The sequence below is a fragment of the Crocodylus porosus genome, unplaced genomic scaffold, assembly GCF_001723895.1.
Source record: "Crocodylus porosus isolate Cpor-Errol unplaced genomic scaffold, CroPor_comp1, whole genome shotgun sequence".
Lineage (NCBI taxonomy): Eukaryota > Metazoa > Chordata > Crocodylia > Crocodylidae > Crocodylus > Crocodylus porosus.
This window is the reverse complement of record NW_017728944.1, coordinates 3,922,704-3,947,726: the sequence shown is the minus strand read 5'-3', so window position 1 is coordinate 3,947,726 and position 25,023 is coordinate 3,922,704. Positions and strand designations below refer to the sequence as shown.

The 25,023-nt window shown below is 50.0% G+C and overlaps 1 protein-coding gene across 2 annotated transcripts in view; it reads left to right on the top strand.

Annotated features, from left to right (window-relative positions):
* The window catches only part of JUP (junction plakoglobin), a 50,286-nt gene that overhangs the window by 14,862 nt on the left and 10,401 nt on the right, over positions 1 to 25,023 (top strand). Inside the window, exons 1-7 of one of the 2 annotated variants that reach the window (XM_019550394.1) lie at positions 17,029 to 17,119; positions 17,857 to 18,074; positions 19,401 to 19,654; positions 20,214 to 20,452; positions 21,691 to 21,892; positions 22,967 to 23,111; positions 24,448 to 24,551. In XM_019550394.1, coding sequence (XP_019405939.1) covers positions 17,864 to 18,074; positions 19,401 to 19,654; positions 20,214 to 20,452; positions 21,691 to 21,892; positions 22,967 to 23,111; positions 24,448 to 24,551 — 1,155 coding nt within the window. In that variant the 5' untranslated portion in view covers positions 17,029 to 17,119; positions 17,857 to 17,863. Of the gene's footprint in view, positions 1 to 17,028; positions 17,120 to 17,856; positions 18,075 to 19,400; positions 19,655 to 20,213; positions 20,453 to 21,690; positions 21,893 to 22,966; positions 23,112 to 24,447; positions 24,552 to 25,023 lie in introns of those variants that run through there. The other variant, XM_019550393.1, reaches the window with a different exon arrangement.

Genomic DNA, 25,023 nt, shown 5'->3' with positions numbered 1-25,023 from the left:
TAGAGGTGCAGTGATGCATCCGATATTGGATTGGCACTGATATAAAGAAATTAGCCTGATGTGGCCAATAAATGCCACTCATGCATGCAGCCACAGCTTAGCACGTAGGCAGTGAGGAGCACAGCCCGGCAGCTTGGAGAGCTGTGTCCAGCTGGTAAGTCTGTTGTGGGGAAAGAGCAGGGGCATGGGGGGGGCCAGATCAAGGCCCCCCCCCACCTGTGGTGAAGGAGGAATGGGGCAGTGCTGCGCAGCCAGGGTGGAGTGGGGTGGAGCCATGGCTCATCTGGGGGGTGTGGGGAGGGGGGTGGCAGCTCCTGCTGCTGCATGCACCTTGGGAGCTGGAAGGGGGGGCTATGGTGAAATTTGGGGTGGCTGCTGTCCCCCCATAATCCTCATCCCAGCACCGCCTGCTCTGAGCACAGCCTTGAGTGCAGCTCCCATGCGCTGGGCTTTTCCCTGGCCCCAGCCCACAGTGGCATTCCCCGCCTGTGCAGATCCAGGGGCACATGCCCTCCCAGAGTGTGTGCAGTGGTAGGAGCTACCACCCCCCTCCCTGCCCCCTTCCCCTCTGGATGAGCTGTGGCTCTGTCCCACACCCTGCCCCACCACAGCTGGGCAGCGCTGGCCCCAGCCCCTGCCCCACTCCTTCCCTCACTGCAGGGGCCTTGATCAGTTGTGACCACTTCGCCAGGATTCGGTGCTGAGGGCCCAGACCAGCCTAGTCCCTAGCACTGTTGTCCCTAACTCAGGCAGCTGCTGGGGATGGGAAATGAGGAGAAAGGAGACAAGATGTGGATGGAGTTTTTCAGCACCCTCTTGAGAGATGTTCATCTTCACAGTGCAGTGTAACAGAGCCATGCCACACTTGATCAGGATGACTAGGGCTGTAAACAGACTTTGTCAAATGAAGCTGATCAGTTTCCCGGCTGCTCTATTTCCCTGTGTGAAAAATGTACGTTGCCCATTGTCCCACACTGGGCAGGGGCCTGATACTGTGGGCAGTGTTTTTTGCTTACAGAGGCATGCCTCAGAGGTTCCCTGGGGCACAAGTAAATGTGGGACACTGGCCTTCTGCACTTACAGAGGTGTCCCTTACAAACTATCTAGGGCTAGGGCATGTCTCTGCAAGATGGGAGCGCTGGACAGGCACTTCTGGTGAGGGGCCTGATCCAGCAAGCGGATTCCTAGGGCATGTAGGATTGGGTTGCTGGAGAATGCAGGCATCTCCAGGCTGCTCACACTCTTGTGCCATAAAGCAAATGGACATCTGCTGCAGTGAAGTGGCAGAAACTAATAGCACCTTTGTCATGGCAACAGATTTTTGGGGGCATTTGTGACAAAGGGTGTGAATGTCTGTTTGCTTGGCCTTTGTGCTGCCATAACACTTTTTATGATGGCACAAAGGTTTCTTCCGTAGGGCAAGTAGTGAGCAAAAGCAGAGACGGACTTTTCATTTGTGTGTGGTATTGGCGAGACGAGTGCTGAAACCCTGGACCCATCTCATGTCCACATTTTGTAATGCAGAAAAGAGAGACGAGTGTAAACTCCTTTGTAGAGTGACGTAAAGAATGTACTCTGCTTAGCTTATTGGGAACGCTCAGGGGACTTGATCACAGTGTAGAAGTACTTTCAAAGGAGGAAGAAAGTACTTCTACCAGGTACTACAGGGCCCTTTGATCTAGAGCAGAGAGAGGCAGAACAAGAACAGACATCTGGAAACAGAACCCAGCCAAACTCAGCCTGGAAATGAGACTTGGACATGTAGGCTAGGTACAGACATTCAAAAAGCCTGAGGCAGAATCTGTCTAAGCTACGCGGTTTTCTGTAAATGGTGTAGTTCAGGGGTGGGCAAAATGTGGCCCATGAGCCAGATGTGGCTCGCCAGGGCATTCCATTTGGCCTGCAGGGCCCCTAAAAAATTTTAGAAAATTTATAGTTATCTGCCCTGGATGCCTGTCATGCAGCTCTCGATGGCTTGCCAAAACTCAGTAAGTGGCCCTCTACCCAAAATAATTGCCCGCCTCTAGTGTAGTTAGATTGGTAGTGAACAGAATACACATTCACCCAGGATGGGGTGGGGAGGCTGCCAATTTTGGACTGAGTTCTGCCATTTTTAAACCAGTCTGTGCTGAACTTCTGCTCTGTTATGGGTATAGACCCCTTTCCGATCACTTATACTGGTAAAAGTGTAACGTATGTACTTGACCATGAGGAGGGTGACTGACCATCAGCACCAACTCCCAAGAGAGGTGGTTGCAACTCCACCTTCAGTCTGTATCTGTGGGCATTAGGGGACGTCTCTTTGGATGATGCTTTAACACAATGCGAGTTACTGAACTCCTGGTCCCTTCTCGTGTCAACGCATGAATCCAAAGCGTGTCTTTGAGGCTGAGTTGCCTACTGTTTCAGTGACTTAATCCACTGGAAATATATCAGCATGAGACACAAAGGCCCAGCTGGCTCAGCTGTTTGCGTCAAGCATACCCACGTGCACATATGGCAGTGAGATAATGCCCGCTGTGCCTTACTGCATGCTGTCTTGCAGATGCTGGCTCCTGGCCTGCTGCCTTGCAGGACATGACAACAAACAGCACAGCTTGCTACAGGTAAGGAGAGGAGGGAGACCCCCTCCCAAAAACAAAACAATGAGCAAAAAAACCCACCCCAGACAAAACACCAAGTAATTGCAAATCCTCAGCAGGAAGGTGGCCCAACAAATGGCCTTCTTTGCTTGGCCTGTGCTGTTGTTATAGGAGCACAGTAAGCAGGTCTGGTTCTCAGCTTTTGGGACTTGCGCTTCTCTCTTCATTAGGCTTCTCCATCCTGCTTTTTTGCTGTGGAAGAATAATGACCATGCATATCCTCACAAGGGGAAAACAGTGAAAGCTTATTAATGAATAATACCTTGTCATCAGATGACATGAAGTAAAATATTACAGCCTGGACTTGTGTGTGTGTGCTGGAGCTGTCAGTAACTATTAATTTGGGTGAAGGCAAGGCAGTTCACGGGTTTGGAGAATGCACTTTTTTTTTAAAGTTCTGTTGGAGAGCTGCAACCAAGCAAAACAGATTGTTGCAAAGAAAACATGCAATTCTGGGAGGTGAGGGGGGGCTTTTGCTGTTGATGGATCCATCAGGGAGCCCCTTCCCTTGGCTTCAACTAAGATGTGTAAAGGAATGCATGAGGGAAGCAGACAGTGCTGCTTGCATGGCAGAGGAGAGTGCTTTATTCTCAGCTTGTATCAACAGGCTCAGAAATGAACTTTACCTCCCAGTGATGGTGTTTAAGAAAAGAATTTTTTTTTTTTTTTTTTAATAACCTCCCCTGATTAGCTGACCCAGGCAGCTTGCTTCTAACCAGTGACCTCCTCTCCACCCTTCTCTCCAAGCGAGTTGGAATTAAGTTATCTGAGAGCCTGTTGATCGTTCATTGGGCTGACACAGGAAGCCAAGGGAACAGTTCCAGTACAGTTATAAACATGCCAGGAGAACAAAGGAATTCAGTTTCTTTGTTTGCATGGATGATGAGGACTGAGCAGAGTGGGGGTTGGAAGGCGGTGGTGGTGCATTGTGCTATTCCAGCTTCCATTACAAAGATTGTCGTTCCTCTAATGTACGAGTCTCTTCCTCATTAAACTTCAAGCCAGTCTCTCGATTTCTTTTGAATTCCTCAACCTAGCTTGCCTATCACTGAAATGATATAAGCTATTGCAGGCCTAACTTCAATGGATGCTGCTGGAATTTTGAAAGGCTCCTTTCTATTTTTTTTTTTCCCCCCTCCTTGCGCTTCTCATCCTTGCAAAGGATCCTTTTCATAACCTTGGCTGCTGTAGGGTTTTGTAGAAAGCTCAGTTTTGCTGCGGCTTCCATCTGAGCTTCATTAGCGTTAAACACAAGAGCATTGCCTTTTTCAGAAGACAAAGGCTCTTTTGACCTTCTTCTGGAAGTTAACCCTGTCCTGTTGTAGGTAATGGAATGGAAAGGTCTCATGGCCCTTACAAAGCACAAGAGATGCCATTCAAATTCTACAACTTGCTTTGATTATTTAGCAGGTGGCGGTGTTATGGACTGGCTTATAAAGGCATTTAGGCACCTAAAGGTGCAAGCAGGAATCTATTATGGATTTTAAAAGTGCCTAGTTCCCATTTATTCTGATTTGGTATTGAATGCTTAAATGGGCTTTCTAGAAATGCCTTGGCCTCCTATCCACATCTTTCAGTGTGTAAATACTATTTAAAAAAATCTGGATCTTTAGGTCCACAGTTCTCTTTATATCTTTCAAAGGGGCGCAAATGCCACCTCGCTTATTGTAGAGGGGACACTAAAGTAGCCCAGGGCTGTCGGGGAAGCCAGGAAAGCAGTGTATTCCTTTACCTTCTAAGTGGTGCTCGACTAGCACACCAGTGATGTTCTTAACATGCACCTTCAGGGTCAAATTGTGACCACGGTTGTATTAAACTCTCAGAAAAATAAGAACATTGCTCTTGTCACAGGATGAAAACAATCCTTTCTGTCTTTAATCCTGAGTGCATCAGTGCAGGCAGTCTCTCTCATTGCTGTAGATTGGGCATGTCTGCATGTACATATTTAACGCAATTCAGTAAACTCCAGCGCAATAAATGCTGGAGTCTTATTGCTCCTGGGCACCATGTTTACACATGTGCCTGGGACCACAGCACATTGAGCCAGGCTGGCAGAGGGCCCAGGGGGTCTCCAGCCTGGGGTTGCTCCAGCCCAGCTCAACTTGCTGCAGAGGTGCTGGCTGGGGCATGAGGGTGCTCCAGGAGTGCATGGCTAGTTGGCTCCAGCACTGAAGCACCCTCATGCTCCAGCCAGCTAGGTCAGCATCTACACATGCACTGTTGCAGAGTTTAAAAAATAAAAAAAACAAAAACCCTCTGCAGCAGGATAATACTTGTATTTACAAGTACTGTCCTGCTGTAGAATTTATTAGTTTACTCCAGCCTAATAACCCTGCATGTGTAGATGCTGAGACATTTACTGTGGCGCTAATTGGTCTACTCCACAGTAAATGTCCTGTGTAGACGCACCCATTTATTGTGAGAATAGCCTTCTAGGATGTGCCAGACTAGGCTGCCATTAAGTGGGGAAATATTGGAAGGGGTTTTATGGACTCCTGCGCTAATCTCTGCCTTGAGTCAGTCAGGCAACATTATGCTGATTAATGCAAAACCTTGAAGGCCACACATGCTGCCACAAGTTGCACGTGAGTGGATGCAGATTCCTCCCATTTCCAAATAAACCCCGCTCTGCTTTGTAACACTGAAACTGGGCTGGGGCCCCGGTCCCTTGGTAAGCAGGAGGCTGATTCTTCTCTCCCCTAGAGTGTTCTTGCAGCATAGAGGTAATTGGACTTGGGTTTCTAGTGCCCTCTGGGAATGGGGGCCTGTAGAGTGCCATGCTGAAGTCCTTCACAAAGTGCTGACCTATTGTGCTGAGGTTTTTGTTCAGAGACTGGCTCACTTGGATTGCCTATGTGTGGGGCTAAGACAAAGCCCTCTTCCCACGTTTGCTTAAAGAAGGTCTCTGCCCTCCGTTCCTCTAGGCAAGGTGCTGGGTGTTCTGCTGCAGACACCAGCAGTTCTCTGTCCTCCTTTATCCGTGCTCTTTGAATCTTAACAAATGTTAGCCAATTCTGTGTGGCTCTGGAGAGGATTGGATATTACTTGCTTTCAGCATAAGTGCCTCCTAATATAGTTCCTCTTCCTCCATTGCATTTGCCGAATTGTCTTAAATGCATCTTTTTCTTCCCAAGAGGCCTAAGTGCAATTGCAATAGCTCACAGGCTTCCAGAAGTTGGGTACATCGCGTTGCATGTTGCTCTGAAATAATATGGCTGTGCCATGGAGGGAAGTACTGCTTTGCTGGCGTCTTGTTCTCTTGCATATGAAAAGGTTGCTGTGCGTAAATATGTACATACAGCCAGGGCTGCTGCTTTGCCTGACCTTCCTTTTCTTCTGCAGGCGGGGGCAGCTTGATTTGGGTTGCTTGTTATGCATAATGGCAAATCAAATCTTGCAGAGTCTAAATATGGGAGCCAGCAGCCCCTTCTTAGCCTCTCCACCACCTGGTCTGTACCATGCACCATGTATTTGGAATTCCTGACCTTTCTGCAAGGGATAAGAATCTGCAATGCATGGTATCTTTCTTTAGTCCAAAAGTTGTTCTGAAGTGCCTTGCTCTTATAGCTAGTCAGCTAATGTTTGGACTCTACCGATGTATAACCCAAGCATGTGGTGGATCTTCATGCTTGTAGTGTTGGCTTCTTTACCCTGCCCAAAGGGGCTGACATATATAAGAATTAAAATGAGTGCGAGTCGGTGCCCTCCTGAGCTTTGTTTATCCTCCTTTTAGTGGCACCTCTGAGAGAGCTGTGCAGGCTGCCAGTCTCAAATCCTTTCACCTGGAGCTGCTGGTTCTGGGGTTCAGTGTTTGCCTGTGATGCAAAAGGGGAAGTTTAGCATGCAGCTACACATTTGCTGTGTGCAGGGTTTAATGTCCTGTTGCCCTGCCTGGATATATGCAGCTTCTTGCCATTTGTCCTGCCTGCTTCTCCTCCCAGTTGAATGACACTTGCCTGACAACTGAAAGCTGAGAAGCCCCTAAAGAATAGATATTTTTTTCATGAAACAATATTTATCACTTCCCCGCTGCTTTTCTTGGGTAACTCAGCAGCAAATCGGTTTAAATGAATTCTAATAAAGGTTCTGGCCTGCCCTGCCTGAAAAGGCAGGTTTATCGCAGGAAGCAGAAGCAAAAGGCTAGACTTGGGTGTCTAGCAGCAAAAGAGATGCACATTTATGGGAGACTTCCTTGTCAGACGCTGCCTATGCAAAGATGATGCTGTCTGGAGTCTGATCAAATAACTTGGGAGACAGACGAGTCTTCTAGTCTCTCTTCCTCCATTTGTCACTTCCTCTATTTTGTCGGAGTTCTTGGCTCCAGGAAACCTTTCAGGAAAGGGCTAAACCTTTTTTTTTATAAAATATCTCATCCCCCTGGCCAAGGAGGGGATGGCTATGGCATCTTCTCAGACTTGGTGCTTAGATCTGTCTTTGTATTTGGTGCCCTTAAACTCTGCATAGCTAGTTGTGTTCCCCCGCATGTGAGGAAAGCCAGTTGGCTTGGAGGAAACTGCATGGTGTGTGTTTACATCTCTGGTGGCAGCTGACTTGTGTGCCAAGGAGTTGAAAGATTCTGTTTGCTAGTATGCACCTTAGAGACCAACTGGTTCAGGTCTTGTCCTGTTAAGGTCATCTTCATTGCTCCCAACTAGACTGCTGTGTGGATCGTCTGCTCAGTCACTTGTTGGTGCTTTGGGGAAGGGGCTTGCAGAAGACCAGAACAATCCAATAGGTCTGTGAGGTCTCCAGATGTTGCTCTGGTGCCTTCCTTGGTTCCTCATCTTATGGCTGCAAACCATATCCCAGTCCCCTCTGGTTGGGTGTCGCCTCATGACATTCCCTCTTTTAAAACAGCCCCGGAGCTCAAGGACTTGATGTATTTCTGTCCTTACTCAGCAGGCTGTCAGGAGCCTGAGCAAGGGTGAGCAGAGTGACCAGACAGCTTCCTTACACTTAAGTATTGCTCAGTCCTACTGTCAAAAGTAGAGCCAATGAGGATTTCTAAACTCGCGGTCTGCGCAAGCATGCCAGTCTCTCACTGAGAATGGGAGGTCTGTGGCAGAGTACTCTTGGCAAGCTTCACTTTCCTGGTCATGCCTGGGGTCTGGTGTTGGCCTCCCCCAATGCGTGTGTGTGTGTGTGTGTTCTCCCCCTTCCTAAGAACGTCCTACTGGAATGCAAAGAGATGTTATGAGCTCATAACCAGCCTATTCCCAATCAGTCTTTGGGACCTCTTGGATAAAGGGGCCCAGTTTGTCCAGCCAGGGCACTGGAGATGGAACTTCAAAGCAAATGGCACCTACCTTACCACTCCACTGGCAGCTGGGCCTCCGAGTTGCCACTGGCCTAACTGTCTGCTCTCATTTTCCCAGCAGCCTGCTCTAAAGCTAGCCAATGTGTGCGTGCAGTCACCAGCCCAGCGACTGGCCAGTGCACAATGCTCCTAAATCATTCCTGAGAAGCCGGTTTCACTTGTGCCGCCCAGGTGCTGTCCATTTTCCCTAGTGGTTCCTCTTAACTCCTTGCCATTCATAGCCACAAATATTTTGAGCATGCCACTGCCTAGCATGTGGTTGTAGTATGGCTGGCAACTTCCTTGGGCTTGCAGGAGCTGAAGAGCTTTGGATACAACCATGGGTACAGCACCAGATCAGCACTGCATGGCATCATGTACATACATCCTTTTATTGAATGAAGCTTCTGCCAGTGGAGCGCTCCCAGGGTGATGGATGAGAGCTGACTGAGTGCTGTGTGCGTTGTTGTCCACTGCTTTGCTTAAAGGAGTGGCGTTTCTAACCTTCAAGCGCTGTAGCAGGCAGTGTCTGGTGCTGCTGCTGTAGCTGCTAATTGAATGGGAGAAATTGAATTCTTTGTACCACACGCTTCTTGGCCTCTTCTCCGTGCAGCCCCAGGAGCATGAGGAAGCAGCCGCCTAGTAAATATGCTGCCTATCTTTCTTGCCCTCTTGCAGTCCCCATAAAATGACTCCACCTAACCCTTCTCTTGTGTGGGAATGCTTTTCTTTTTTTCTTTCAGGTTTGTTACAGGGAAGGAGGATACTGCCCCTTCTGGTCTGTTCCTGGCTTGACTTCCCTGAAGGTCTTGGCAGTATGACCAACCCTAAACATTCAAAAACTGACATCTTTTAATACCTCATCCCTTGGAATCGTTTTGATTTGCTTTTTGGGGTGTATTTTGTAAGCCTTTGGAGAACTCCTTTCAAGTTCTTAAAGTTCTTTTCTACATCCAAGGAGACAGGAAACGTTTTTTTATATAAGAAGGCAGAGATCCTGGTGTCTTCAAGTGAGTGTAGGATTTTAAAGGAAGAGAGCTAGATCAGGGGTTCGCAGCCTCGCTAGCTCTACCTCTTGTCACATCTCACTCTGGTCCAGTTGTGTGCTTCCTGGCTTTGCTTTGACTCTTCCCATTTTAATCCTCCTGCTCGCTCTCTATTGGAACTTTATGATCTGTGGCCTTAGAAAGACCTCTCATTTACAGAGCAGGGAACTCAGTCTTTGTTTGCATACTGTTGAGTGACTTTTGTCACGCCATTGACAACCAAAGGTGAGGGCATGCATCCATGCTGCAGCTCTCTGGGGCTATTATCTTGAGTCTTCTATTGGACATCATAAGGAAATTCTCTGAGGGGTCCTTCAGAAGAAGAAACCATGTAGTTGGTTGCCTGTTCTTGAGTCTCTGGTACCCACCACACTCTGTTTCGAGGCTGAGTGAACCTTTTGGAGACCGTTTGTTTTACAGCAGGTTTGATGTGAAGACTGCATTGTCCCAGTGCTGCCTTGTGACATTAGGAATTCAACCACCCAGAGCATGCCCCTGCTCTCTCCAGTGCCTCAGTGAGGTGAAGAACAAGATCCAGTTTCCCAATACATTCATGCTGCTTGTTCAAAGTACCTGAAGGGTCACTTGGCTACCTTGCTACAGGGCGGCGAGGAGCACTGCGCAGTGGAACTCTTGACCCCCAACTTCTAAGCTTGTGCAGCAGCAGCAGCATGCCCAAAAGAGTAATCCTTTGTGACCTGAGGTCCGTTTCGACTAGCTTTTCCATACCAAAATTGAGATCTTGGAAAGATGGACCTCCATCTAAGCCTTCTGGATGTCTGTGTGTTGAGTTGCAGCATAAGGTCTTCCTGAAATGGCTGCTATTTCCTGAGCCATTAGTCCTGCATAGTTGCACCATGTTTCTGCTGGCTCTCCTGACCTGGAACTGTACTTGTCAAAGACCCATTCAGCTGCCTGATCTATGCTAGTGACCAAAGCTACAAAGAAGCTTCTCCAGGAATGAATGCTTGGACCTGTAGCTAAGGAACTGGCTGGCTATCTGCCTGTGAATGAGGACTACTAGCTGTGTTCAGATGTGGCTTTTGATTCATTTAGGGGTGGGACTCTGGAGGAATCTAGGTCAGGGTAACAACAACAATCTCCACTTATGAGGTTCTTTGTTGGAGTATTTTACTACAGGTACTCATTCATGCAATCAAAAGGCTAAAATCCCATTTCATATCTCCAGCACAGCTCTAAAGTGCACAAAGCCTGCTGCCTCTGTCCCCAGTGAGTTGGGCAGGAAGAGAAGGGTCCATTATCTCTCTTCCCAGGGGACTTGCTTGGTCTTCCTAATACTAATTTCTCACTGAGTAAGCTTGCGGGGAATTCCAGGAAGGCTGCATGGTAAACACCGGAGTAGGATCTAGCAGTATACAGTTTCCCCAGCTGTCTCTCTCTGTCATTCCATCTGTTGTTGCCTTTCAGGGTACTCCTAGCTGAAAGAAGCCAGGAGCTTTTGGGCAGTGGTGACCAGTCTTGGCTCCTGGGTCCTTTACACCCGTGCCTCTTTCCCCCTGGAGCTGACTTGTGGCACACTTGACATCCTTGTGTGCTGCCAGAATCCTCTGGCTTCTTAGGGCGTAGCTAGACATAAGAAGTTTATAGCATTTTAGTGGCCTTAATGCTATTAAAAATGGAGTGGACAGATGATGTGCAGTGCTATAAATCTACCCTAAATATACTATATAAGACCCTGGATGAACGAGGGATAACTGAAGCACTTCACAGGGATGCCTTAGTGGGGAGGTAGTTGCATGTCTTGTACCCTCCTGAAGTGGTAAAAATGAAACAGACTCTAAGCACAATTTGATATGCTTCGTTTGGGTTATGCCTGCCCATATCTTTAGCTCTGGGTGCTTTCTCCCCTCATGGGTGTTGAACCATTAGCTATGAAGCTGCTGTGTGGAACAGTCCTGAACCTTATGAATGGGTGGAAGAAGGCTGACACTGTTCATCTGGCCTGACTGTTGACAAGGAGCCTGACCATCTGGAAGATGGCTGGCAAATTTGCAGGAGCTTACCTGTACTTGTAAGTGGGTTCTTTGGGGCTGGAGATGCTATGTGACAGGGGCATTGGCAGAGCCTGCTTAGAAATAATCGTATGCTGTGACTTGACTTGTCCTTCTGTTTACAGCCCAAACTTGCCAGATGCAGCTCATTTGAGCTTGTAAAACATCCCTGGTGAGTAGCTTGACTAGCTTTTGATGTGTAAGCTTAAATGATTGCCATCTATGGTGAGGAAAACACTAACGTTGGTTCATGCATTATGCAGAGCCATGTGAGCAGTCAGTGCTCCAGCCTAACCCACGGATGCTTGGAAAATTAAGTGTCTGTCAAACTTCAAATTGCAGAGCAGTGGTTACTGTCCACGTATGCACTTGGTCAATGTATAATCAACCCCTCTTGGCAGCTCAGTGCACTCATTAGGTAATGGAGGCAATCGAAGCAGTGTCCTGCTCTACTCCACCAGTCCCACTTGTACAATGTAGTGCTACCAGGAGCTGACTCTTTGCAAAGCCAGGCTGACCAGTTCCTTCCAGGGATGCCCACTGCACTGGCCCTTAGGTTTTTTGGGTTTTTTTTCTTTTTTTTTTTTTTTTGGGTGGGGGGGTTGTTTTTTTTTTCTTCCTTAATTTGAAAATTGCCCCTCTTTAGTCAAGCCTTATTCTCCATGCAAAGTTAATGTGGTGTAGTTGTGACCACACGTTCTTAATCCTGTGGCTGCTGCCAAACCTTGTATCACTCCAGTCTCCAGCTCCCCTCTCTAAGGTCTCAGGTTCCAAGGGCTTGTGTCTTGCTTCCCCATCTCATTAGTAAGGCCCTGGGTTGAGACTCCCAAAGCAGTCAAAGGTGCTTAGATGTCTTCTGTTAATCTTGGCGATAGAGGTGTTTGGCTCCCCTTGACTGTTTTTATGGCCGTCTTTTCTGACCAGTCTTCCTTCTTTTTGGAACACTGACTTCTGGGATTTGGATCTGTGGCCCAAGGTGCAGGTTCTCCTTGTACTAGCATATCTACTTTGGGGTAATGTGGGCTCTAAGGCACTGACACACTTTGCCTTGCTCCCCACCTCATGGGGGTTCAGGGGAAATGCTTTTTATCAGTTCCCAAGCCATAGCGCTTCCCATCACCTCCTTGCCCACTTACTTGCTCATAAGGCTATTTTTGTCTTGCCACACCTTCCCTACCTCAGTCCAAACTCTTGTCTGCAGGTCTAGCTTCAGTTGCCCACAAGACATTAAGTCAGTGAGCTGTGAAATGGAGATGGGTCAAATTACCTTTTTTTTTTAATGCTCTGTCTACCACTCAACTTCTGATTCCTGACTGCGTGGAAGAGAGCAGGCTTAGGCACTGGATGTATCAGTTCTGCAGCTGGGCCTGCAAAACACTTGAATGCTGCTGGTGCAGCAAGATGGAGTCCCAAGTCCCAATCCCCTGGGTGAGCACAGTAGGCACCCCTTGGTAATGGGCATTGGTTTGAGGGCAAGCCTCCTCTTCTCTGGCCACCTACTGCCTTGGCTTGAACAGCTACCAGCTGCCACCACTCTGCACCGTGCAGCCTTTGCCTGTGTGTGGCATCATGTGGGAGGTCAGTGAGTTGCAAGCTGACTGCGAAGGGAATTTGTTTTTCTCGAACCTTGGCACAGTTTTCAGCCCGATACTTGGTGTTTATGTACCCAGTGGTCTGAGCTAGCTGTATTTACAAATGCTAGTGGTGGGGGAGGGATAGTTCCTGAGTCCTATCAAGATCACTGTGGAGGCAAGCTCCGTGCTTGGCTGAAAAAGCTGGTGAGAAGTCTGGAGACTCTCTCGAGCGCTGAATCATCTGTTGACTCTGGGGTTTTCCTCTGTAAACTTTTGCTCCTTGTTAGCATCTCCCCCTGCCAACTGAATGCTGCCATGGTGGCTGGAGACCACGCAGAATACCCGGACCCGGTGCTGCGCTGTGTATTACTTCAGCATTTATCTGTCATTTGCTCGACACTTCCAGTTGCTGCCTTCCCTTCTCAGGTTCTGCATTTCATACAGCTTATCTGTCTCCACCCCTCCCAGCCTATACTGATTTGCGCTGAGGAAATAAACCACTGAGTTGCTTCCATGAGTGGGTCTGTGTGTCTCTTGCTTTTTTGTTTTTTACTGCCTCATAAACATGCACTGTGTGCAAGCCATTCAAGTCACAACTGTATTTAGCATATGGGTTATAACTTCATAGAGCATCACATTTACAGTGTCCAGTTACAGGACAAGGCAGGAAAACAATACACATGCCACTGTTAGGTGTGGCTGGCCTGCTGCAATCTGTTGGCTATGTGGGTGTCATTAAACTAGCCCCGCACTTTCCCCGCATGCCATGCCGATCCCCTTCCACCGCCTGACTGGCTGCTCTGCCTCCTGCCCTGTGCTCCTTCCCAATCTGCTGCTCTGCTTTCTGCTCCCTGCCATGTCTGCTACTGTGCTGCCACTCCCCTCCCTGATTTGCCATATGCTGCACACAAAGGCTGCCTCTGCCACTTGTGGCTTGTGCGCCACAGGTTGGCCCCTGCCCCTGTTAAATCTTTCAGAGCACATAGGTGAGGCAGAGAACCTGTGCTTGCAACATCGGGTGGGAGTTTCTGCCTTTAAACAGTGCAGTGGCTAGCTCTGAGTCAGGTGTATCGAATGCAGTCGTCTTTGCTCAGGCAACACTTCGTGTTTCATGTGGCTTCTCTGAGCGCATTCCCACATTGGCTTGTCTGGCATGCTTTTTGCTGCCCTGTGTCTGGGTCTTGCACTGGGCTGTGGGTCTGTGCTGTTCGTTACTGCACAAGGTTCCTTGGGAACAGCCTGCAGCAGCAGGGCTGAGACAAGCTGTGCCAAGCCTGTACAGGTAAAGCTACCATCTGACTGACTAATACCAGAAGAGCTCCTCCCGCCACCCCAACCTGGGAGCTGGCTCGCTTGCCTCCTGGTCTATGAAATCAGCATCTGGGTCCTCTGCCCAATGCACTGACTCAGCATGGAGGGGCCAGGTGGCCTGCAGCTATTGCTCTTCTGGCTCTCTCAGGGTCTGGCGAGGGGAAGGGCACCTGACAAATGCTATTGCCTGGCCAGGAAAGGGGGCAGCTTGCTTCCTGCCTGTTTGAGGAACAAAATGGTGTTGGGCTGCTATATTGATCCAGAAAATCCATAGGCATGGGCTCCTCTCACTCTGAAGCGGAGCCCTCCAGACAGTGCTCTCCTGGTCCAATGAATCAGGGTATTGGAGAGGCCTAATTACCACCTCCGTTCTTTGGCAATGCAGTCACTGCCCCTCCCAGCTTCCCTGGGTCCGGTTTAGAATAGCTACATCTCTTATCGTGTCTGAAACTCTGACTCATTTCTCTTCCCCGCCATTATTCCCACATGTTGTGACTCTGACTGGGGTCACGTGCTGGCGAGGGAAGCAGCGGGGGCCCTGCTGCCAAAGGGCGGTGCAAGGCTTGTGCGGCGCTTGACATAGCCGTAAAAGGCAGGTCTCCCTTGCTGTATGCATCTGCCTGGGTCACCCCCCTCACAGCCAGTGCTGGCTTGAGCACTGTCCTGATATCTCTCCCCTTAAGTGGCCTAGTAGGAGCCTGGGGAGAATGGCTGGAGGGGTGCAGCAGTGGCTTGGTGGTATTGCATTTTTTTTGCCTGCTGTGGTAAAACCCTGGAGATCTGATAAGTCCCTTCGGGCTGAGGGTAGGCAGGGCAGTAGGGGAAGGAGCAGGCTCTGGCCTCTGGTATGAACCCAGTGCAAGGCTGTTTTCTCTTTCCTGGAATGCATCAGCTGCCTGCGGACCCAGGGGCTCCCATGGTCCCCAGGAAGCAGGGTGGGGTTTGAAAACCTTTGTGTGCAAGGACTGGCTCATTATCTTCACATTGATTCCCTGCATTAATAATCCTGATGCCCAGGATGAGCGAGCCCCCCCTGTTGTGGGCCAAGCATACAGTACATTAGTGTTGCTGCATGGATGTGGGGAAGTGAGGCACAGTGTCCCTCCCTTACTGTTCTCCTTCCTTGAGCCCACAGCAGGCAAAACTGTGCTCTTTGTGCTCCTGTTACACAGCCTCTCTGTCCTAGGTCTCCTATGGGCTGGGTTTATGGGGGGAGCATTTGCAAATGGCTGTTAGCAGTGTACTGCTCTAAGCTCAATGGTTGATGCGAGGGTGTCAACAGATTGTGTTGGAGACCTCTGATTTTGATAGCAACAGGTTTGCTGAAATCTAGCAAGCTCCTTGCTGTACTTTCAACTCTTTTGCCTAAGCTCGTTGAATCATGGGGGCTTTTGCTACCCATCTTGCACCACCTGCTATTGCTGGACTGATGCAATACAACACTGGCAAGCTGCACCTGGCCAAGGCAGGGCTTCCACAAAGGCTCTTCTTCTGAGGGCAGCTTCTTTCCTAGAGCTAACAGTGTTGGGGAGGGAGGTGGCCCAGGCTTTGTCTAGCTCATTATATCCAGCGCTGGAAGTAAGGATGCTCTGGTTCTGCTAGCCATTCACCTACTGATCTCTAGCTCATGGCTCTAGGTAGAAGATCAAGCCACGGTGGAAGCTTTTCATGTTCAAAGAAGCTTTTGCAAAGCCTTATTGAAGTGTTTGGTATCAGCAGCAGAGGTGGGAGGTGAGGGATATTAGTATCCAGGTGTGGTTGTGGTAGGGCAGTAGGGATTTAAGAGAAACCTGCCTCCACTGTCAGAAGCCCATGGCCAAATGATGACAGCCCTGGATTGCAGGGACTCCATCACTGATTGCTCCCTGAAAACAAGGCTGCCTGGTCCTATAAATCTGATCTGTTTTTTGGGATTGGATGGTATTTCCCCCATAACCTGAGAGGCATTCAAGGCAGCTGTCGCGATGCCCACTGTCCATGGCAATATCCCTGCTGCGGCTCTGGGATAAGCCAGATGTCACTGCTTCTTGGTGCTCTACCCATGTGCAGCCTGGCAGAGCAGAAATGAATGTTGCCTGGAAGGTGAAACTTGACATATAAATGCACAAGGGAAAGGAGGGCATGTTCTCCATGAGATGGTAGCCTTGGGCAGTCTCTGCATGTACTGTTCTTGGCTGCTTGGTAATGAGGCTTTTGCTGGCCAGCGGCTTCTGTCTGGCTTTGATTTAATGGAACTGCATTGAAGATAAGGGGGAATTTCATCTTAGTCCAAGCTGAGCCCCTGCCTTTGCATCTCAGGAAGAGCCAAGCAAAGACCCACCAGCTTGCCTTGCTGGATCAAGCAGCTGTCCATCTCTAAACTACTAGATTCAGACCCATGAGGGAGAGGGGGAGAACTCTGTAGCCCATTCCCCACCCTCGAGCTCCTGTGGCAGGCACCTGTTCACATTGCTACATAGAGTACCCCCATCCTCACGGATTTCTCCTGGGTGCCTGTGACCAGATGTGTGGTATGCAACTGCCAGGGGAGTCCCTCTGACTAGGATTCCTCTCCCATGGGAACCGTTGCCTTGTCTGTGGGCACGTGGAGGAACCTGTCCAGCAGCCTCCTTGGAGTGTGGGAGGGGGCAGCTTTTGCAAAGGTTCTGGCACCACCCTGAAGTTTTGGGTTTTTTTTCCCCTTGGCATTCCAGCTCGGGGAGTGTCAGTCCTTCTTGCTGCTCCGCTTTGCCATTAACTCTCTTTTGCACCCTTTCGCAGTGCGATGCGGAGGCTGGGCATCAGAACCACAGTCTGCCAGTTCACGATGCATGTGCAGGACCCCCCACCCTGGGGTATGTCCCGGGCAGGGAGGCTGAGAATGAAAGTATCCCTGAGCCCTTCCTATCTCCCAGTCCTAAACCTCTGGCATACTGAGAACCCGGTGCAGCAATGGGGTCCTTCCCCTTTTCCCAGCTGGGTTCGTTATGTTTCTTCCCTACCTCTTAATCTGGGAGCATGGTATCATGACTGGAATCTGGCACGCCCTCGCGAGCCCCTCCTTTAATGGGTGTGGGGCCGTGGCTGGTGTCTCCTCCCCTAGCCGTGCAGCAGGCTGGCTGTGCCACCCTCCCAGCTCTGGAAGGAGACGGGTTCTTCTGAATGGCAGTGAAGAGTGACTGTTCCTGCTCTTCTCCAGTTGCTGGGGGTGCAGCTGATTTTGCTGTGAAGTGCTGAGACTTTACTTAGTGCGTCCTAGGTAAGTGCCCGCCCCTGCGGTAGCACTGCCTGCTCTCTGTGCCTGCTCTGGCAGGCGTATGTTGCTGTTTAAAGAGCAAGCCTCTGCCCTAGGTTGGGCACTAGGCAGCAGGGCATCTGTATGAGGAAGTGCAAGGCTGGATCTCTCTTGCTTTTAAGACATTTGGAGGATATCCTAGGAGAGACTGTATGAGGTTCTGTTTTATGCTAAGGACTGAAACCCTTGCAGCTGGTTTCAGTGTTCGTCTCTCTCTGGAAACTGGTCTTAAAAAAGCTCCTCTGTGCTACCCACTATGGCTGGGGCCCTGCCCTACTCTGTCCTTCTGCCCAGGAGCATCCTACATGGCCTTCAGTGAGCAAGAGTTTCTCTTGCAGCAAGTTCTGGCTGCTGTGAGCGGTAGTTCCAGTTTCAGACTCCTTTCGTGTTTCAACACGTGTGGTGAAGTGCTGAGCAGTGGGGTTCGTTAGTTTGCCTCATCTTTTCGGCTTCTTAATAAGGCTGTGCAGCAGGACTCCTTTCTGGGTGAGTGGGAGGGCTGCGGGTAAAGTGACGCTGAGCTACGTGTGGTGCATTCACCTGGGTTTGGAGCAGTCGGGGTGGGTGTGGAGGGAGAAGACAGAGGCCATCTTCATGGGGATCCTAGTTGAAAAGGGAGGACTGGTTCCAGCTTGGTTTTTGGCTGTGTTTTGCCAGTTTGCTGGGCAGAGGATGTGACCTTCCTTTCCTCCGTTCTGCAGAACAGCCATGGAGGTGATGAACATGATGGAGCAGCCTATCAAGGTGACAGAGTGGCAGCAGACATACACCTATGACTCGGGCATCCACTCGGGGGTGAACACCCAGGTACCATCTGTCAGCAGCAAGTGCATCGTGGATGACGATGACCTCTATGGCAAACAGTACACCATCAAGAAGACCACCACCACCTACAGCCAGGGAGGGGGCCAGGGACAAGGTAGGGGGACACAGGTGATGGGTGAACCAGACGTGCATGTGTGTACATGCAAATTGAGCTATTTTGTCCCTCCCCTCCTTCCACCTCCTCCACCAAGTCTCTTGTGGCCTATACTTAAGTCTGCTCATTTCCTTTTTCCATGAATTCCTCCTTCTCTGGTGCCTTGGGAGTTCATGTGGCTTAAAATATCTCCCCAGCCTTGCTGAACGGTTTGGCAGCAGGTCATGGCCTGGGGAGGATCTTGCACAGAGGCACAGCCAGCTCTGACACAGAGTTTGATTTCCCTGTTTGTCTCCAAGGTGCTCTAATCTGTACACTCAAGCTAGGAACTGGCTGATCCCAGCCTGGTGATCAGCCATCTGTGCCACTCAATTACCTGGCTGCTCCAGGGGTGGGAACTGTGTTCGTAAAACAGTTTGCATTGCAAAGTGGGTGCCTGCACAGATGAAGCAGCTGGCGGTGGTGCTACTTCAGATTTCTGGAAAGGGGAGAGGGAGGAGAAACACACCCAGGATAACCTGCTCCCTGATTGCCTCCATACAACTAGCATTGCTCCCTGTCAGCAGAGTTTGGTGTGCCTGAATGTTGTCTGGCAGCAACAATGCCCCACCTATGCTGGGGTGAGGCAGGGTGGGGCAGCATCTGTAACGCTGGGATTCTTGCTCTGTTTTTCCTTTACAAGAGAGTGAGTCACTGTAATTCTTGCCTGCCAAAGCAGGACCCAGCTCAACTGGTGGTCTCTTCTGTATTGACTCCTTAGGGAAAGGGCACTTAAATTTCCAGGAGTACTAATCCATTCCCTTTTCTAATGTCTGGGCAGAGGGAGGGTAGGGCAGCTTGCAGAGCCCAGCTCCAAGCCCAACCTTTTTGCTCCAGCATTGTTCTTTGGGTTCGCAGTGGGAGCTGTGGATGTTTTTATCATTTGCTAAGAGCAGGACGCAGCCAGGTTATTGAAAAGAGCACCTCCCCTGGGCTGAGCTGCATTTGCCCCAGTAATATTGAGGTGAAAGGCTGTCGTATCCCTTTCCTGGTCCCCAGAGCCAGCTGGTCCCAACTTGGATACCCTTAATTTTTTAATTAACAGGCCTTGTGTGACAATGGCCTAATCATGCTGCCTAATTAAGTGTTCTCTTATCTCTGCACTGCCGTATCTGTTTATGCTTTGAAGCACCAGCTCCTTGTGGAGCGTGCTGGGACTGCTGACATTTCTGGTGTCATTTCGTTAAGCTCTTGCTCAGCTAATTGAAATCTGGATGCCTGGCTGGGAACTCTGTGCAGAGTCTCAAGGCTAATGATCCCTCCCCATCTTGTTCTTTTCCTCTGCAGCTGACATGGAGGCTCAGCTGGCCATGACGCGGGCCCAGCGTGTCCGGGCTGCCATGTACCCAGAGACCGTGGAGGACCGCTCCTTGCTCATAACCACACAAATGGAGGGCCAGCAGACCAATGTGCAGAGGCTGGCTGAGCCCTCACAGATGCTGAAATCGGCCATTGTGCATCTGATCAACTACCAGGATGATGCAGAACTGGCCACCCGTGCTATCCCAGAGCTCACCAAGCTGCTGAATGATGAAGATCCGGTAAGGAAGTGAGCACTTCCCAGTGCAGACTTTTTCATTGGCAGAAGGCCTTGAGGGTGGGCTCTGGGGCTAGGTGCTAGGTGAGGCGGTTGGTCGCCATCTCTAGAGTGCTTTATCTTTGGCTTCACCTGCCTCTTGCCCAGTGTCTCTGCCTTGCCAGTGCTCCTGGTTCTGACTCTGTGCAGTCCCTCTCCTTCCCCACCCCTCTGTGCCAGCCTCCCTCCCTCAGCCCTCAGTATAGCACTTGCTGCTGTTGCTGATCATGATGTAGTCAGCTTGTTCCCAGAACAATAAGATGGTTAAAAATAGCAGCCCTTGGATGTGTGTGCTGTGCAGGCTCTCACCTCAGGATGGCCCAGACTGTCAGCTGTGGGACCAATACGGTTAAATAAATGGTGCCCATGTGCTGGGCCCTCTATCTGAGAGGTAGGGACTTGCCTTCTGGTCTCATTAGTGGGAGGTGTGTCCTATGCCTCGGTAGCAAGTGCCTTTGCCTGGCTGTGTGGCTCAGGGTATTGGCTAGGCTTTTTCTTCTATTGGCAGCTTCTCTCACCCCTAGGTTGTCGTCAGCAAAGCAGCCATGATAGTGAATCAGCTCTCCAAGAAAGAGGCCTCACGCCGGGCCCTGATGCAGTCCCCGCAGATCGTGGCTGCTGTGGTGCGCACCATGCAGAACACCAGTGACTTGGACACTGCCCGCTGCACCACCAGCATCCTGCACAACCTCTCCCACCACCGTGAGGGGTTGCTTTCCATCTTCAAATCTGGAGGCATCCCAGCTCTCGTGAGGATGCTCAGGTATCTGGGTGCCTGATGTGTGGGGGTTGGCTGGCATTCGGCCTCCAAGCTACCCCTTTATGTTGACTGCCAAAGTCATGCTGAGTTTGGCAGGACAACCTCTGTTGCCAGGAAGTGAGAGGAGGGGAGGGGAAAGACTCATGGTGCACTGCGTGGGTACAGCACTTTGTCTGAGTCCCTCTGGCAACTGCTGTGGGGTCTGTTCGGTAGGTTCCAGGCTTAGCTGAAACTTGTTCCTCGCCAAAGAGGAACGACTGCATCAGCATCTGCCACTCCTTGGATCCTTCCCAAGGAAGCTGGCTATGGAGCCTCCTAGGGTTTGTCCAGAGTGGTGCTTGGCTAAGCTGTGGATCTCTCTGATCCACAGCATGAGGACAGTCACTGTCATTACTTCAAACCTGTGTTAAGCAGGTTTCAGCTATTCCCAACCCCAGCACATCCCAGGGCATCCAAACTGTGCCAGGCCCAGAGCTTGTAACCACTGTCAAAGGTCTTGCTCAGCTGCCACAAAATGGAGTAGACTTCCGCAGCCCTCTTCCTTCCTCATACCTTCATTAATAGAGTGAATGACCTGCCTTTCACTGCAGGGTTCAGTTCCCTGGTAGGTAACAGCACTGGGGGAAGGAATAGGCCAGAGTTTAGGGCCCTAGCTTATGTTCAAGAGCCCTGAGTTTTAGTCATTGATCTGCCACAGACTTCTTGTGTGGTGCTAGGCAAGTCACTTGGTCTGTCAGTCCTGGTCCCTGGCTCCCTGCCTTCCCCTTCACAATTCCTGGTAACTAGTATTTCCCTCCTTTAGAAAAGTGTTTTAATTCATTGGATTTGGGATGATGGGTGACATAACCATAATAAACAGATGGTGGTATTATCTGTCACAACTAAGTCCCCTCATGCAACACTCAATACTAGGAACATTGGACTGGAAAGGTTTGCCTGACTCATCACAGCCCATGTCCTGATCTTGAATGCGTCATTTTGCGTCATTCTTCTTATGCACTTACCATCCTCTCTCTTAAATCCACCCTGCCTGAATTTATTTGGGGCCAGTGCATATCTGTTGTTCTTGCAGCAGTGTTGGCCTTAAGTCTAAACTGCTCTCTTCCTTGGTCTTTTTATATGCCATTACCTGCAGTTCATATGGACTGTACTCACCGTAATCAGCAGGAAAGTCTCCACTTCTGTTCCCCTTTGGTCCCCCCTGTCTCTGACTCCACCTCCCTGTGCTCTCTTGTCCATAGCTCTCCAGTTGAGTCAGTTCTGTTCTATGCGATCACCACCCTGCACAACCTGCTGCTGTACCAAGAGGGTGCCAAGATGGCTGTGCGTCTGGCTGATGGACTCCAGAAGATGGTTCCTCTGCTGAACAAGAACAACCCTAAATTCCTTGCTATCACCACTGATTGCCTTCAGCTCCTAGCCTATGGGAACCAAGAGAGCAAGGTGAGGTGGCTGGTTGCCTTAGGTCTTCCTTCAGCTTACTGGTAGTACTTACCTTGTGGTAGCTGGGATCCAGGCATGGGATGAGGAAGCCACTCTGGGTGAAGACTGCTGTCACTAGACAATGGGCATTTTTGGTCAGTTTGCCCATGAGCTAGAAGCTGGGCATGCCCCAAGCTAAGAACACACATGAACATTTCATACACAGCTTGGCTGTGCTGCACTTTCCCTTGCTCTTGCAGGGCTCAGTAACTTAAAAATTGTACCTGACCATCTGCAATGTTATTGTTGTAGCAGTTGGCTCAAACAGGCGAGTTGTTGGTTGCTCATAACAAGTGCAAAATGCCCAGTCCACCCCCTTCCAAATGCAAAGTCCAGCTTTTCTGCTGGATTTCTCTGCACTGCCATTTCAGGCTGGACAGATATTTTTATTCTCAAAGCAAAACCATCTTCTCCTTCCTCCTACACCATAATTATATAAATGCACTCCCAGCATAGCCGTCATATTTCTGTGCTATTTGGGGCAGTAGAATTTCAGCTCCAGCAGCTCCTTTCTCTGCTGCCCATGCAGGGAAAAGTGTTTGTTACAAAAATCCGAATTGTTGCACTTAAAACTCATAAGCAAGGCTGCAGGATGCTACTGATGCCCCCTTCTTCCCTGGTCTAACAAGACTGTTGTAGGGTCTTAGAGTGAAGGGTAGTATGGGTAGGAGGACATGCTAAGGTCATTGGTCCATGCTCTGTGGTTGTAGCTAATCCCAGATGCTTTAGAGTCTGATTTTAGGTGCATGTAGGGGACCTGCATCTGGATTTTATGCCTCACTTACACTGGAAGAGTGGGAGGAAAAAGGGTTTTGAACTGTCCAGGACTTCTGCAGTGGGAACAAGTGGGTCTCCTACTCTCAGAGGACATGGCATTCCTCATGGAAAGATCTGAATGACTTGAGTCAGGAAAGCAGAGCAGATGCCTCAGGGGTTGGAGCAGGTTGTGTGGGGCTGGTGCTTGGTAATGAGGCCCTAGTGATGCTGTATATTTGCTGCTGTGGTAGATGCGTAACACTGCTCTTCATCTTGCAGCTGATTATTTTGGCCAACGGGGGCCCCCAAGCCTTGGTGCAGATCATGCGCAGCTACACCTATGAGAAGCTGCTCTGGACCACGAGCCGGGTGCTCAAGGTGCTGTCGGTGTGTCCCAGCAACAAGCCTGCCATTGTTGAGGCTGGTGAGTGAGGCTCCTGCACTGGAGGAGGTGGTTTGTGAGGTAGAAGTGTCTGGTTCTGACTGGGAAGCTGAAGCTAAATGAGGCATGGTCCTTTCCAGGCCCTGCTGGGTGTCTCTTCTCCAAGGCAGAGGGCACAGTGCCAAGTGAGGAGTTGAGCCCCATTGGGTTTGACTGGGGAACAGGGAAGAAGCTGGTGTTGGCTAAGGCTTAATCAAGAAGCCTCTGAATTCTTCTATAATGGAAATCAGCTGGTGCTGTGTCCTCCAAGGGCTGATAACAAATGCATGCATCGTTGGTGAGATGGGAAATAGATTTAATTTTCTATTTGACACTTCACTTTGCTTCCAGCTGTGCTGTCTGTTACTCATAATGGGCCCTTCCTCTGAGACACTGCAAGATGATAGTCTTAATTGTATCATCTCAACACTTACTCTTGTTAAGGATACTGGCTCCGCAATCCTCTTCCACTGTGATGAACACCTCGTGTCTCCCTAAGGAGTGCCAAGATGAGCACTTGCCTTTTGTCCTATCTGTCCTCCATCAGTGGTATCTCCAGCCCTGTTTGACCTTCTGTCTTGGTCAGACAGTTCTGATGGGGAGGGGAGAGCTCTAGGGTTTTCACTAATGACATCCTTTTTCAATCACCATGACTCCCACTGGCCTGAAGCCTACACCTCCATCCGCTCCAGTATAATATATTGTTTTGGTGTTTCCTTGGCCACATTGTATGGCTCTCCACTCCTGTGGTCTCCTGTCCTAACTTGAAGTCAGAGCTTTGAGTGTGGGGGGTGGTGCTGAGACCATTCCCAGAGGCCAGAGGGAATGGCTTCCCTGGGCACACACCAATGCCTCTTTCTGGTGGGCGTGGTGTAGGTCTGTACTTGACTTGTTGGGGAACTCGCTTCTGGCAGCAGACAATCCAGGTGGAGAATTGGCTAATTCAAGCCCTGCAGGTGCCACTCCAACCTTGCCCGGAGTTCAGGCACTTGTACTTCTTGGCTTCTTGGCCAAACCTCCTCTTGTGCCCAGCTGCAGGTCTTTTATTTGGGTGACCTGGACAGATGCTAATTTCTGGCACAGGGTGAAGGGGCAGAATGTGTGTGAGCAGGTCCCTGTTGGCCTGCTATGAAAGTTGTCCCTCTTCATCATATTTTTTGCCCATTATTCGCTCTGGTGTCACTCTTTAATATGGCACAGCACTGTATGAAAGCATCTAACCTGTATGACACATCATGAAGACACCACTAGTACTGTGCGTCTGGGGCTGTGTGGGGGGAAGCTGGGGCTGTTTGGGATATTTATGGATGGGGCATATGTTTTTGTTCCTCTCTGGCAGGTGGTATGCAGGCTTTGGGGAAACATCTGACTAGCTCCAGCCCGAGACTTGTGCAGAACTGCCTCTGGACCTTGAGGAACCTCTCTGATGTGGCCACCAAGCAGGTGAGACTGTAGGACTAGGACAGTTAGAAAATCCCCAACACCCTTGCAGAAAAGCGTTCCTGAACAGAAATGGAGCGTACATATTGCTCCTTGGAGGCACCAGATTTTGGACTGTTGGGCATGGATCTTTATGGCCCAGTGAAGTGCTGGGCAAAGATGCTCGAGCTAGGTCATTCACTGAAATCAAGATAGTCCATTAACATGGCAGCTAGCCCAGACTAATAGCCATGCAGAAAAGCTAGGTATAGTTATCCCAAGCAGGGTGCCATGCTAATGTGGCCAGGTTGCTTCTTGCTTGGGTGTCCTGGCCTGGCACTGTTGTGTTGTGCAGACAAGGACAGAGATCTATGGTCAGGGGTGGGTGGTGTCCTAGCCCAGCTCCTCATCCCTTGGGCCAGCTCCCTGTCTCAGCTGTGGTGTCAATGGGATGATTGCTAGGAGGCAGTGGAGATGTTGCCCTCCAGGGCAAATT